The sequence below is a fragment of the Pelecanus crispus genome, chromosome 6 (assembly GCF_030463565.1).
Source record: "Pelecanus crispus isolate bPelCri1 chromosome 6, bPelCri1.pri, whole genome shotgun sequence".
Classification (NCBI taxonomy): domain Eukaryota; kingdom Metazoa; phylum Chordata; class Aves; order Pelecaniformes; family Pelecanidae; genus Pelecanus; species Pelecanus crispus.
The window spans coordinates 43,152,633-43,168,267 of NC_134648.1; the positions used below are offsets into that span (position 1 = coordinate 43,152,633).

Genomic DNA, 15,635 nt, shown 5'->3' on the forward strand with positions numbered 1-15,635 from the left:
CAGCTGCATCCTTGATCCTAGTCCCCTGTCAGCAAACAGCCACAGAGTAGATGCTTAGAATAGTAGGGTCTACCAAAACCAAGAGTTGTTATTCGCAAAACCACCCACCAACTCCCAAACAAAAACTCTGTCTAGGTCAGGGGACACGAAACACTTTACATATCCTAAAAACTACCACAAAATCTCCTTAAACTTAGAACAAAATAAAAAAACCCATACAAACCATACACCACAAGAAATTGCTAAACAGATTAGAGTAGCAATCACAACTGGAAATGCCTACTTTATAATACTTGCTCAATATAAAGATCCCTTTTTGCCTTCATTTTGTTTGTCCGTATGGGAACACAAACAAGCAACCTATTCATTCTGTCTTGCAAACCACCGGCAAACCAGACTAAAAGAAACTACGCCCAAGCTAAGAGGCTGGCGGGGGGGGGGGCAGCAGCGAGAGAGGAGAGCAAGAATAAAAACAAAAAAAAAGAAGAAAAAGATACCAGGGAAGGAAGCTCTTCCTTGCCCCTGCAGTCAACAGAATCCTTACAGCATAGTAAGCAGACATGTATTTCTCTATCTCAATCAACTGCTCACCTACTGCAAACACAGGAATCAGAAAGCAATAATTAGTAACTGTAGTCAGAGTCTTTTAATGTTTTAATGTTTTTTTTTTCTTGATAATGTTGTGACTGATTGGAGATTTCCAAATTTAGATGCTCTGATAAACATGGACTTTCCATTTTGCAGCCAGTCCTACAGCAGAAAACCACCACCATCCTGTGCAGCTATGGAATCCAAGAATATACAAATGGGAGCATTTGATTTGGTAACAATATTACTCCCTCAGGATACAAACAACTACATGCACTGAGGTAAATATAAATTTCGATTTATATTTCGATAAATATCAAAAGAGACATGACTTGAGATGACTGTACCGTATTACAGTATCTACTGCTTAGATGACTAGTCTTGTGGACAACTTGTGTGCTAAATCATTCACATACAGAAAAATTCTCAGCTATAGTTGAAATTCTTAAGATTTTAAATTTAATCCCCATCCTGACACATATCCTCTCCTTTTCAAAATACAACACTGGTCAAGGAGTGATACATGAAAGCTAGTGGAACCCTGTTGTGGCTTTATTTGTTCATGCACTATAATGGCTCACACAAGCTATTTGAAGACCATGGACCTACTGGGAGCAAAATGCAAGCAGTGGGAATATTGAGTGGTTTGGGTTTTTTTTTTTTTTTTAGCTGTTTCACTTAAACATTACCTTAGCTTAACATTATCTGCTTATCTAGAGATTTACTGGAAAAGGAGGTGGCTTCAGCTAAGCTCATAGGGGCATGAGGTTAAGATATCCTACAAATACTGTATTATAGGTACAAGGTAAGACATGGTCTTACTGCACTGCAGATCCAAAGTTAAGTAGAAACAGCCTCAGAAATTAAGAACTATCAAGCAGTTTTTAACCTGAAGGAACACTGTGATGGGGAACTAATAGCATCTGAATTTCAGTCTCTTCAGATCCATGACAGGACAGATTCCCTTCATAAATAAAAATATCAAAAAACATCCTTTCCATCTGTGTTATTTGATACTTCAAATTTATTTTTCCTGACACACAAAGAAGTCAGAAGACACCACGCATTTTTCAGATATGCTTTAAAAGACAGCAGATATGCTAAGAGCACTGGGAAAGGAGGACTGGATAGGAAGCAGGGAAACCAAATGACAATTACGGTCAGTCACTTCTCATTCCTATTTGATGAACGATCCAGTAAGAAAGCAAAAACTTACTTCTATCTTGTCTACTGTATCAGCCAGATATTAAAGCATGAGATAACCTCTCCCCACACACCTCCAAAACCAAGCTGTAATTAAAGAGCCTCTAACAAAGGGCCTCAATGAGAAAATTTTGAAAATCCAGCTACACTGAAGTAGTAAGATCATCTTCATCTACAGGATCACTGATACCTTCAAACCTTCAACAAATTTGTGAGGTAGCACCTTCTGCTGCAAATTCCTTGCTAGCTTAGGCAGTATTTCATACTTGCATATTTATCACCTCTATTCTCTGCTTTAAGCTTCCCCAGAGCAAAGGCAACTCCAAGTTCTATTCTGCATTGCTCTTTACACAATAAAAACTGTATTGTCAGGTTTGTCACAAGTACCACATTCTCCTGAAACAGTTTCATCAGTTGGTGTCAATTATATTACTCATTGTAATGGTTCCCGAGTTCGTCTTGGCTCATTGTAAATACTCCTTCTTGGAACAAGCAAAATGGCTACACATTTTTTTATGAAGAAGTTGTACTTCACGAAAGAGAATAATATATTGCAAAGTTGCATGTTGCAACCAAGCATGACATTTTCCTCAAAACCAATCTTGCTTCTGGAAGTCTCTCACAGGCCATCCTCTATAGACCAACTTCCCTACACTACTAGAGTTCTTGAAGTAGACATCACAAATTCCTTCTTTTACATCAAAGACATTCTTGCAATCTCTTTTAGCATAGAAAGAAGTATGGCATATATTTGCCATTATGGCATTAGAACATATTAATGATTACATTATTTTGATCTAAGATACTTCTAGCTCAGCATTGGCCTCTGACAGTAGCTAGAACCAACCAAAACTGCCTAAGAAAAAGTACAAGAGTAGCGATGCTTCTTCTCACTGTTCTTCCAGACTGCTATCATTTCAGCCCAGGAACAACTTCTTTCTATGTATATAGTAGTTCTCAATGGAGAGCTAATTGGAGAACAACAGATAATAATGATCTATAATAGAGATAGAGAGTATCCTGCTACTACTGGAGTTGTACAGATACTGGAGCTTATGCTATTTATTGTGACTGAGAATCATTCTCATGACATTAAAAATGGCCAACCAAGGATGCAGCCATGCAAAATACAATATTACAGACCAACCCAAAGGGTCACCATACAAATTAGTCCATGCATTAATTGTCCAGCATACAGGCTGACTTGGGATTTTGTTGGGCAGAAGAGGAAAGAAGGGTGCTTAACAAATATTTTAGATTTTTAAAAGAAGAAAGAATCAGAAAATTCTGTGGTTACAAACACGTGCCTTAAGAGCCAAATGTTGTCACATTACCTTTATAAGTTTAATGAAGGGCAAGTGTGATCCACCAAGCTTTGATACTCCAAAGTTCTGAGCTTGGGAATAGGACAGACATGGAAGGCAATGCAACTGCAAAACCAATTTGTGATCTAATCTCACAACTGTAGCTGCCTCACTACTGTAAGTATACCACTTCGTTTTTTGATGCCTCATATTCATTGTTAATAAAATGAGAATTACACTTAAAGAAAAAAATCAACTGACAATCAAGTTCAGAAGCTTGATTTGAGATTCTAAACTGCTTTAAAATAAGCATTTTTCCTCATGCAAGTTAGCATTAAACCAAATTTTTCTTAATTCTTTGATGAAGATACAGACAGGAGCATTTAGAAGTTATTTAACCAAGTAAATACAGCACTATATAAAACAACCCCCCAAACTATTCTACTTCATAATTCCCAGGGGAATTTACTACTAGTTAGGAGTAATAGTTAGGAACATGCAGTTCTGGATGTTTCAAATTTAAGCTGCCTTAAAGCATTTACAATTGAAGCTTTTGAAAAACTTTTCTTTGAAGTCCACTTATTCATAGATTTCATTGAAACTTTAAAAAAAAAGCGATAATTTTCTAAACAATTGTACATGACCCTCAAGTCAGACACATTCTACATGTGATTAAACAAAGAGATTTAGCTAGACAGAAGGCAAAATCCTGAGAAAGTTAAAATGCAAAGAGCTGCAACTGAACTCTAGTATTAAATTATCCGATTTCCCAGAAATGTCATTTGAAATGAAACAGACAACCTGAAGATTAACCTTTACTGTGAACAGAAAGAGATATTATACAAATTTAGAAAGTACTCCAAATATTTACAAAAGCTATTTCATTTATTTTTATATAATCCAGTAATAGAAGAATGGATAATTAAGGTTTTCATTTGTTACTCAGGAAGTAGAACTACGTAACATAACACCCTGCAATAACAGAGTAATCATGGAATCACAGAATCGTTTAGCTTGGAAAATGCCTTTAAGATCATCAAGTATTAGCTCTTACTTCATTACAGCAATTAATGGTCCTACCAGTTATGAATACTGAAGGACAACTGATTAAAAAAGGTGTGTAGTCGCACACAAATACGTTCAGACCCTGTAAAAAGCTATAAACAATTTATTTCTTCACTTTACAGATTCTAAGATTTTAATAAAATCCCTAGTAATGATTTCCATTACAAACAGCAGGTATCTAACTTGAAAAGTTACAGAAACAGTGAGCTACCTTACCAACAACAATTAAAAAAAAAAAAACCCCAAACAAACCACAACCCACAAGACACTTTAAATACAATACGTAAGACTTACCTGAACACTTCCCTAACCAGCCATCAAATGTTACTAGCCAATGAAAAATCTGTGTAACAATACTGGTAGTAGCTTAATAAATATGGTCAAAGCAATGTCAGAACACTCTGGATTATAATAAAAATACACCCTAAAAGCTTACATCTGAAATACACTACTATATATAATCTATGCTGTTAACACTACATAAACACAAAGGGGAGAACGAAGAAATAAGTTAATATCAATATTTGTGTTCTATGCCATGTTTTCTCAATACTCCATATCAGTGTAAAATTACCATTTTTTTTCAAATTCATGTTAAGACATCAATCTGTATTTTATGTCATAACACATTCCCTCAGTGACAAAATCTGAATTAAATTACTTAAGTAGAAAACAAAGTCATCTCACTTAATTTTGATTACCCAAATTACTTAGCCCATTCACACGGTGCTCCCTCCTCCCCCCATTTAATAGTTTTTTGCTAATGAAACCTCTGTTCTGTGCATCTGTAATGTTCAGGGTAGAGGAGAGGGAACCCAACTATTATTGATTAAACTGTATAAAGAATTTTAAAATAAAATTGCACTTACATCATAACTATAGTCTGCATCATTTGTTACTGTCAAGTCTGCAAGGTCTCCAAGGCCCAGTACACTTAACAACACATCATCAGAACCCATAATAAATGACTTGCCTCCTCCAGGTGGAAACGTTATTGGCTCAGCTACAAAGAACAAAACAGTTTCTTTAAGTCTCAATGTAATAATTCAAACTGATGAAAAACCTGCATTATTCATCACTTAAAGCAAAGCAGAGTTTAAAACTGAATGTGTATGTACTACATACTGCCCCAACTAAAAAAAACCAGCATGATGACACGCATACTTGTGCAAACACACACACATATATTAAATAAACAATTCTTATATCATGCTTTGTCATTTGATTTCAACTTACTTTACATATGTGTCCAATACAACTGACAAGCGACTTGACTGACATTAAATTACATTGTAATATCAAATGTACAACCCAGCTCTCCAAATTCTCAGCTAAGTATTTAATTCACTACACCATACTATCTGCCTTCTATCCATTTGCAGTAAGTTTCTGCGCTTTATACTAATCAAATATCTCTATTTGCATGTGTAAGTATTTTTTATCTCCCAGGCTAAAGGCCTCCTGCAAAACATCTCTTCTACTTTGATTTTTTTCAGGTGATTAAAAAAAATGAAAACATGGATTATTCATGAATTCTCTCTCTTACTTTCTCAGCATGATTTTGGATTCTAATTTAAAATACACTCAACTGATACTTATCTTAGCTAGCTGTGCCTTCCCCAAATTAAAATTCACCATTTGTGTTAATTATCATTTAGAATTAATACAAAATATATATAAGCATTCATTCTCAATTCACATCTGAAAAATAAAGTTTCACAGTCACCCATACTCTTTACACTCTTCAACAATTCTGTGTATCTCCTTCTACCCACAAATACCAATTTAACAGTAAGGAACAGGAATAAAGGCTTAAACTTTGCAATACTTTAGCATATTCTAGAAACTCCTTTTACTTATCAGTATTTCCTTCTGTGCAAAAATTGGGCCATTTGTTAGGTAGAGTACTTAAACTTTAGCTATGTGTGAACTTCAACTAAGTGCAAACATCTGCAAAATATGTTAAATTGTATTTGACATCTGTCTTGGGTTTGCATGGCGATGTTTCGGTAGTGGGAGGCTACAGGGGTGGCTTCTGTGACAAGCTAGAAGCTTCCCCCACATCCAATAGAGCCAATGCCAGCCGGCTCCAGGACAGACCCGCCACTGGCCAAGGCCGAGCCCATCAGCGACAGCAGCAGCACCTCTGGGATAATGTATTTAAGAAGGAGGGAAAAAAACCCCACCACACCCAAAACCACCGGGACACAAACTGCAGCTCAAGTGCAGAGTGAGACTATGTGAGAGGAACAGCCCTGCAGACACCAAGGTCAGTGAAGCAGGAGGGGGAGGAGGTGCTCCAGGCACCGGAGCAGAGATTCCCCTGCAGCCCGTGGTGCAGCCCATGGAGGCCCATGGTGGAGCAGATCTCCACCTGCAGCCCAGGGAGGACCCCATGCTGGAGCAGGTGGATGCGCCCGAAGGAGGCGCTGACCCCATGGGAAGCCCACGCTAGAGCGGGCTCCTGGCAGGACCTGTGGCCCCGTGGAGAGAGAGGAGCCCACGCTGGAGCAGGTTTGCTGGCAGGGCTGTGACCCAGCGGGGGACCCACACTGGAGCAGTCTGCTCCTGAAGGACTGCACCCTATGGGAAGGACCCATGTTGGAGAAGTTCATGGAGGGACCCCATGCTGAAGCAGGGGAAGAGTGTGAGGAGTCCTCCCCTGAGAAGGAAGGAGCAGCAGAGACAACGTGTGATGAACTGATGGCAACCCCCATTCCCTGTCCCCCTGTGCTGCTCGGGGGGAGGAGGTCGAGAAAATCGGTAGTGAAGTTAAGCCCGGAAAGAAGGGAGGGGTGCGTGGAAGGTGTGTTAAGATTTGGTTTTATTTCTCATTACCCTAGACATGTTCTCACTCCTCTCTCCTACTCAGTTTTGACTGGTAATAAATTACAGTGATTTTCCCCAAGACGAGTCTGTTTTGCCTGTGATGGCAATTGCTGAGTGATCTCCCTGTCCTCATCTTGACCCATGAGCTTTTTCATTCTATTTTCTCTCCCCTGTTCAGTTGAGAAGGGGAGTGATCGAGCAGCTTTGGTAGGCACTTGGCATCCAGCCAGGGTCAAACCACCACACCATCTTTAAAAATTAAACTTGCTTGACTTTTGGATTTCACTGATTTGGCCGAGAGAGAGATGGTCTCACTTTAAGGCCACCCCTTGTTCTAATCCTCTCAGAAAAACCTTGAAACTCAGAGAAAATGAAGTTTCCAGATCCAAAACCCATCCATATCCTGGTTTTTGTCTTACAAAAATAGTTCCAAACAAGAGGACTAATATCAACACATTCCAGTTTTGAACATGCATCTTTATTATTCTGCATCGCCCCTATCTGAACGGTAACCTAGTTATGTTCCACTCCAGCTGAAGAAAAGTAACTCAGACTAGGTGTAAAGTTACAGACGCCTGGCATCATTGCTATGGTTATGCAAAGACGAGCCAGACTAGCTAGATCAACAAATCACTTCTCAAGAATAAAACAAGTTCTAATGCTTCAGAACTACTCTACTATTAAAAAATGTAATATTAGCAGAGGCAACACAACTGCATGTGAGAATCTAAGAATATAATCTATATAAGAATAAAGACTGCTGTTCCTACAATTGCATAAAGAGCAAATAGTGTTCTAACTATGCACAATTGCCTCTTTTTAAAACATTCACAATCCCTACAAAGGTCCTGACTCATCAGAATGCTACATTAAATTGACAGCCCAAAATAGCTTACCATGCCCTTATATAAATAAGCTTTCAATTTCTTTTACTATTTTACTAAAACTCTCAATTTGAGAGTTTATTCCAAACCACTCATTTCAGAAAAAGCCATATTCCTAGAAAACACCTAATTATTTTCCATGTTCCCACCTATTTCCCTTATTACTGGTTTTTGGGTTTGGGGCTTTTTTGGGGAGGGTGAGGGGGTATCCAGTCATCCATGCTTATTACATGAGAGCAGAACTTCTAAGGATTGATTTCTTAGTGAAAGTGTCTGAGCTGAGTATAAAAGGAGATACAAACAATGGTTTATATGAAGCAAGAAATAAAGTAACATCACAAAAAATTCTCAGGGTGAACCTAAATTGTGAAATCCTCAAATGAATAACAATTAGCCCCTCAATTACTTCAGAGACCAAGTTTTTCCTGGTTGTTTTCTGATAGAAGGCGACTAGGAAAAGAAAAAGATTACAAAAGAAACAGCAGGGGGTGTGTGTGTGCACATTAGGGTGGGGTTTGTTGTTGTTGTCATTGTCATTGGTTGGTTGGGTTTGTGCAGTTTTTTTCCCTTTTCTTTTTGTCTCCCAAAGAAAGACTCCAATACTTTTGTTTGGAATTTCCAAAACTGGCTCACCTCTACTACTTTGACAAGTTCCCAGCCTCCCAAATACAAGTACCCGTTTACAAGTCAAACCTGCCAAGCCATTATTGAGCAGAGCTGCCAATCACCGGGGAAAGGAGGCAACACGCTCATTTTAACTTGAGGACACTTTCCACCCCTGTTGCTATGCTGTGACTCCGCTGTGACTCTGATTTCATCTTTAGGACAGACCCACAAGGTTTAAATAAGCCCCTGAACTTGTCATACTAATTCTTTGTGAAATTTATGTCAGCTGTCCTTAACAGATAAACTTTCATGAGCTTTATACTAAAAATCACGTGCTACCACATTAAGAGCCTATATTATAAATTTATCAAGCTTTATTTGCAGAGGTGAATATTCTGTTATTTACAGCTTCAAAATTAATGCTATCCAAAATTTAGAAGCATATTTCTCAACACTAAAGTTGCCAATATGTAGTATAACTACATTTTATTTGCACATTTTATTATTTTAAAATAAGACATTCAAAGAAGTTTAAAAAATGGTTGCAAGCTGTTTTTATAAAAAGAAAGGGCAGAAAAGTAATAAAATGAAAGATTCATGATGTTATAGCTACTAAAAATAAAGACCCACAACTCGCATATCAAAACCATTGCATCAATAAATATATATGGAAATGATAAAGTTAAATAAATTACTCATAGAATGCTTTTCATCTTAAAAAAAAAAATCCAAGTATTTTTCTAAAACACACAGTACAGTATTATCCTCACAGCATAATATATATGTTTAACCGAGTTTGCAATCAATAAATACCAAGCAAAAATTTAAGTGATAGTAGAGGTTTCTTTGTAGGTGAAACTAGGTGAAAAAAATGCAACGATTAAATATTTGCTTGGCCAGTCCTAACCAGCACTTCTTACCCTCAAGTTCTTGACATCATACATAATTTAAGTCAAAATCAAGCAGTAGTATTTGTACAGACCGAAACTGTTTAACCTCTAATCAAATATGCATGTTCATATATGCTGTTGTTGTCTACTATATGACAGGGACATCTTAATCTTGTTTCCCAGAAAGTTAATACGTGGTAGACCAAAAGCAGCAGTTAATGACTGAGCAATTAGTTGCTACTGCTATTTTTTTGTCGGTCTATAGACTGACACCCCCACAGTCTTTAGGTAAAGAAAAACAACATGAAAATAATAATTATCTGTACAATACACTGGATGGACAATCATGCTGCAGTTGATTCTGTTTCTGAAAGTCATGCAATATGGTGAAATGGAAACCCCAATTTCTTATGGTCAAAACTATACAGTGTAATTACAGCATAACAATTTTCTCATCATATTTAAGCAGGCACTTGACAGTGAAAAGAAAAACAACAAACCAAAACCTACACCTTTGGAGGTATAAAAGATATATTCCCAGCCAATTAGAACCATAGTTTACTTTCCTCCCTGAACCCCCTCCTCCCCTCAAGAAAAAAAAGGAAAAAAGTGAGCTTAATAACACTTTGTTCTCCATATGAAAACAAAACTATCAACCACTATGTCAGAACTGTAACACTGCGGAGTGTAGCATAAACCTTACATACAGTCACAATAACATTATGGCTTGGTAACATTCATCAGCATAGGCTAGTGTGTCCCAGCAAGAAAGCCTAAAGCTGTCTGCAAAAAACTTTTTAACACAAAGCTGAATAAAGAATTGTGTAAAATCTGCATTTTATGATAACAAAGTGTTTGGCCTTGCTAACAAAAGACAGACCTAGAAGGAATTCAAAAGACAACACTAAGCTTGTTTGCTTGCAGCTTTGCACCATACGGTACAGACAAAAACTTAAAAAGCCATGTAGTATTCAGGCTAGAATTTCTGATTAAGCAGCAAAATTTACACTCTTCTGTTCAAGTTTAAAAGTTAGGCATAAACCACAATTACAAGATATGATGGTAGAAATATTCATACTATTTCTCTTAATGAATAAAGCCCAAACTACACTGATAAACTGAAAACACATGAACACATTAAATAGCATGAAAATATAATCCTGAAGGCACAGTGTATTTGAAAATAGCATGGACAATCTTTATTTGAAGCGTAGCACAGTGTTTGTGCTACAGGAACCAGGCAATAAAAGTCAGTTCCTATCAAATTTAGCATCTATTTCTTCAGAAAGATTGTTTTGGCCTATATTATTTTAGATGTAAAGTGTCTAAAAGAGACAACAGCTACATGGCCTGTCCTTAACAATGAACATCTGTGTTCCTTTGCACAACATGTATGGCCTAAGAAAAATAGCCTAAGACAGACTGAGGAAACCATAACTGTAGGGTTACATGCCCTTGATACCTTAACAAGGCTAAAAAGCAACCTAAAGCACGTAAATACTAAACCTAAATACAACCTAAATATAAGTCCACAAGTTTTAGCGAGTGGAACTTCACCAGTATGTTTTTCAATTGCACTCCACAGGTAAATTTCATACTGGTTCATCTTTAAGTTGTAAATAAAAACAAAGATGAAAAGGAATGCAGTAAAAGAGAAGGTGGGAAGACAAACACTTTCGTAAAATAATAGTTTGGGAGAACAACAAAAAACCTCCCTGCAAAGTTTCTATTTTTATGCTTGCCTGGTGACAGGCATTTGTGAGGGCAGGGGTGAAGGAAGAACAGGAGAACCAACAGATTATTAGGATCAGTAGTAACGCAAACTCTTTCCACTTCTGGTATAGCTGATACCATGCCAGGGCTTACGGGTCAAAGATCATCATAAAGGAGCCAAATCTGAATTCAGCTGACTATTTTGAATGAATACGTTCTGAGTAGAGGACAGAATTTACATAACGGTATTCTAATCTCGAAGTTAGTAAGAGGAAAATCATTCCTTTAAAACAAAAAAAACTTAAAGCTGAATACAAAATTTTGGACTACTTAGATAATAGTTTGCCACTAACTTCCATTGCCTAAAATAATCCTGAAATTGAAACTAAAACTTTGTAAAGAAATAAATAGTGCCTTTGTACACTTGTGTATATAGACCAAGAGAATTATAAAAAGAGACCATTAAACTTGAGGAAAAGAGATGAATTAGTCTCATATCTTAAAAAAACAGTTTTAAATTTCACTTTAAAATGCAAACTGTGTATCAAATGTTAATACTCACCTTTTTTCTGCTCAATCAGTAACACCCTATTTGTGAAAGGTTTTGCTAACAGGGGGGTCTGCAAACAGGGATTTAATAGTGAATAGTTTCAGAACACACTGCTGTACATGAAGTTCTTTAAAAATACTTATGAAATAATGGTGAGTTATGATAAGCCACAGAAACTCAAGCCATATTCTCATAAAACCATTTGGGAAGAACTGCAAATAAAATAATAATGTGGCAATCTGCAATTGCATTAAGCTTTATAGAGGGGGACAGTGAATTACAGCGTGTGCTTTCTAAAAGAAATCTCCTGAAATATAATAAGTAGCTGAATTTTTTGTACCTTCCTCTGCTCTTGCACCTTCATGATCAGTCATTCTAGAAGAGGGTGACCTAGATTGATTAATGATTCCTGAAGGGATGTGGGGTATCTCATCATCGCCCAGATCAGCTATCATGTCGTGAAGTTTTGTCCTGTTGACTCCTGTAAATTAACGTCAGCAGCAAAGATTCATTTGATTGCTACCGCTTGACTTGACTGAAGTCTAAAAAATCCATTAAACTAATTAAACAAGAATAATTACTGATGGGACCTCCTTAAAATAAATACAGTGCTTTGCTTTTGTCTTTGTATATTAATAAAATTGATCTTTTGGAAAGCAAAGGAAGGACTTAATACATCAAATCTGAAAACTACATGCAAACAGTTTTAATTCACTAAATCAAAGAGTAAAACTCCTTTGTGTTCTGTAGATCTATTCTACGATTTCCTGTGGGAGAGAAAAAAAGTCATCTTACAGCCCTACTGAGAAGTCAAGCCAAATATTAAAAGAACATTAACTATTAAACAAAATACATATGAATTAAACATTTGCTAATATTATTACACAACTTCAACTATACTAAACAATTTAACACTGAAAAACAGAGTGCAAATAAAAAATAAGCTTAAAAATGAGGGAAGAAGTACAGACAACTCATAACGGGGGTGCAACGAACAATTAACTTTCCCTGCTTTCGAATGGTATTTGAATTGTATGAAGTGTTTATTAAACACAAGAGCAAGAATGCTTCCACCACTGTATGAGACTGCAGATGTATATTACCCTTACTATACAAGCATGCCTATGGAAACTAAGCATACTGAATTATATGTGCATTAAAATCACGATGTAGACACTAGCAAACAAGAACAGTATGTTATAATTTAATTTTTTTTTTTAAAATTAATAAATTCATTCCTGCTTCCACCTTATCGCTTGCATGTCAAAAAGTCAAGCTTCAATCATAAAGTGAAATTTCAGTGATAGAATCTCCTTAAAGAAACTATCCACAATTACGCAACACATAACCAGCTTTTAATCAATAAAAGAGTCCTTCCTGGGACTGCAGGCAGCTATATTGTAGAACATTTAAAATAAAAAACCATACCATCCTGCCCCCAAAAACTATGCTTTTAAACTCGCTACAACTAAGTGTTTATTATTTTTAAAAGGACATATTAGAACTTAAATGATTTTCAAATATGTCCATTTTTTAGTTAAGTAAGCATTAGGAAACAATTTCTTAACACTCTGAGGTGACATATACCACTTATTAAGAGGAAATTGAAACCAAAACAAAGCCTTCGTTGTCAAAAAAGTAAAAAAACCCACTATAATTACAGAAACTTATCAAAAGCAGAACTGTTCATTTGAACAGTTAAACACTAAACCACACTCAAGTAACATCTGATAGTTTCAATTTTTAGATCTTACTGACAAAAAATGGTAAAAATTGTTGTGCTCAAAAATAAATATCTATCAATAATTGAATTCTCTGAAGATAATGGAGAATTCTCTGGAGAGATGGATGACAATGAAAAACATTTCTCGAAGTAGAATCATAGCAAAAGTATACCACGCATACCCCAAGCGGGATGCTATATAACTATTCTCATTAATACTTGCAAAACATTTTCATTTTGCCAAGTAATACAGAACATTTTTTTTTTGTAGTTCCAACCTTTTTCTTTTTTTCTTCTACAGAACACTTCCTATTCCAATTAATGAATTCCAATTAATGAATTAATGAAGGCTGCTACCCAGAAGTTGAGAATAAAAAATGGCTTCCAAAAGTTTCTCTTATGCAACAGAACAGATTTCTTGAGCGCTTAAGTTTCATTTCATTCTGATGTAGAAGTGAGTCTAGAAACCTGTGATCTCAGCTAATGAAGTAAGTGTAATGAAGTGAGTGTAAAATAATAAAAATGAGGAACACGCTTCTTTTGCACCAATGTTTTTTTTTCTAATAGCCACTAGACTGATAGGATTTCATTTCAAAGGTACAATACTTAATTGCAGTCAGCAGATAAGATCTCACATAAAAAAAGTCATTCTTAAAATGGCCAGGTCTCTACCACACAGACCACAAAGCTTGCTTTTTTCTTTATTCCAGTTGGCCATCAGCCAGCCACCTACAGTGACCAGCAGCAGATACATTCTTGAAGATATTATAAAGCAATCAATAAATGACATGATATAAGTCATGACTGGTACCCTAAACTGTCTAATATACCCTTTACTTTCCAGACGAAAACCCAGTTGTCTTCTCCATGTCGATATGCACGAACTGTTCCATACGGATGGAAAATGCCAAATATGGCTTATGAACTCTTATTCACATCCAAAATGAAAGCATCTTTTGGAGGTGCTTTCACACCAAACTTACGGACATGAGAAGTTTGTCTCAGAGTACACTCTGAAGTAACTAGAAGTAGTCCCCCTGCTCTGCTGCCTTGAACCAGTCAGTCATTTAGTGATTAGGGGACTGCCAGCCTTGTCTTTTAATGTTTTTCAGTATGTTTAGTCACTTCTTGTCTTTCAGGCATAACCTCAGAACAGCCCTCAGTACAGAGAAAAACTTCTTTCTGAAATTTACAAAAGAGCAGTTACTGTTCCCAACAACTTCTCTGTATTTCATGCTGAAAAATGTCAATATTCAAGACTGTGCCACCACCACAGAAGACTGTGCAGATTTCTGCTTTCAAATAAGTGCCAGTGTACCTTCATATAATTCTTGAGGTATTTTAAATGTTAGAGAGATTTTTAAGGGATAAGAATGTGCTGTCTCTGCATAAGCAGCTATGTTCAAGGCACAAACTGGATGACTGTGTTTTATCCTCAAAACCACCCAATCAGTAAACATGAACCTGTAATGGACAAAAGCAAAACACCTGCAATCCCATTTCAGTGTATCCTCCTTCAGAGATGAAAAGTGAAAAAGGTAATTGAAAAGTCAGTGCTGAAAAGCTGTAGTCTGAGAAGCCGTAGACTGAGAAGCCATAAGCAGACTTCTATTAGCTCCAAGATGTAATAGCTCAGTTCTGAATATAACACAGGGATCCTTCTACATCAACAGGTGATGCTAATGAAGACAGTAAAATCCAAATCTGTTTTCATGCCTATCAACTACTACACTGTATTCCCCGAAATGAAGGCTGGCAAAGTAATTGGGACAGATAATGTTTCATAAATACAGAACAATTAGACTGAGCGAAAAGAGCAGGAAAGTAAAAAATGATAAAAAGTTTCAAGGAAACTAAGGAAAATCAGTAAAATGATCTTCATTTCAACAGTAATGTACACATACAATTTAAGATGTGAAAACTATTTTTCCAATTGCTAAGAACACATGACTCTGACCTGACAGTATGAAATGTGATATGCATCATCTCCAGTATTATGTTCTGAAAATGTGACAGACTGTATCTATAAACTGATCTTATCAAACTTGGGCAAGAAACTGGCCTTCAATTCAGCATATTACTGTAAAAGGTAAGCCTGGTTTTGTAGAAATCAATCCTAACTCCTTACCTATTTATCACAAGGAAGTCCAGAATAGGTTGTGGTTGATTTGTGGTGTTTTGATTTTTGGGTTTTTTTTTTTTTTTTTTGGTTGGTTGGTTGGGTTTGTTTTTTTTTTTAAATATAAGAACTCTTCAATAAACAGGTTTTAGGTTATTTTA

The 15,635-nt window shown here is 36.4% G+C and overlaps 1 protein-coding gene across 3 annotated transcripts in view; it reads right to left on the reverse strand.

Annotated features, from left to right (window-relative positions):
• Window positions 1-15,635, reverse strand: part of STRN3 (striatin 3) — a 69,129-nt gene that overhangs the window by 13,863 nt on the left and 39,631 nt on the right. For 2 of the 3 annotated variants that reach the window (XM_075713372.1, XM_075713374.1), the window contains exons 9-10: window positions 11,973-12,113; window positions 5,030-5,163 (exon numbers count right to left, since the gene is read on the reverse strand). In XM_075713372.1, coding sequence (XP_075569487.1) covers window positions 5,030-5,163; window positions 11,973-12,113 — 275 coding nt within the window. The remainder of the gene's footprint in view (window positions 1-5,029; window positions 5,164-11,972; window positions 12,114-15,635) is intronic. The other variant, XM_075713373.1, reaches the window with a different exon arrangement.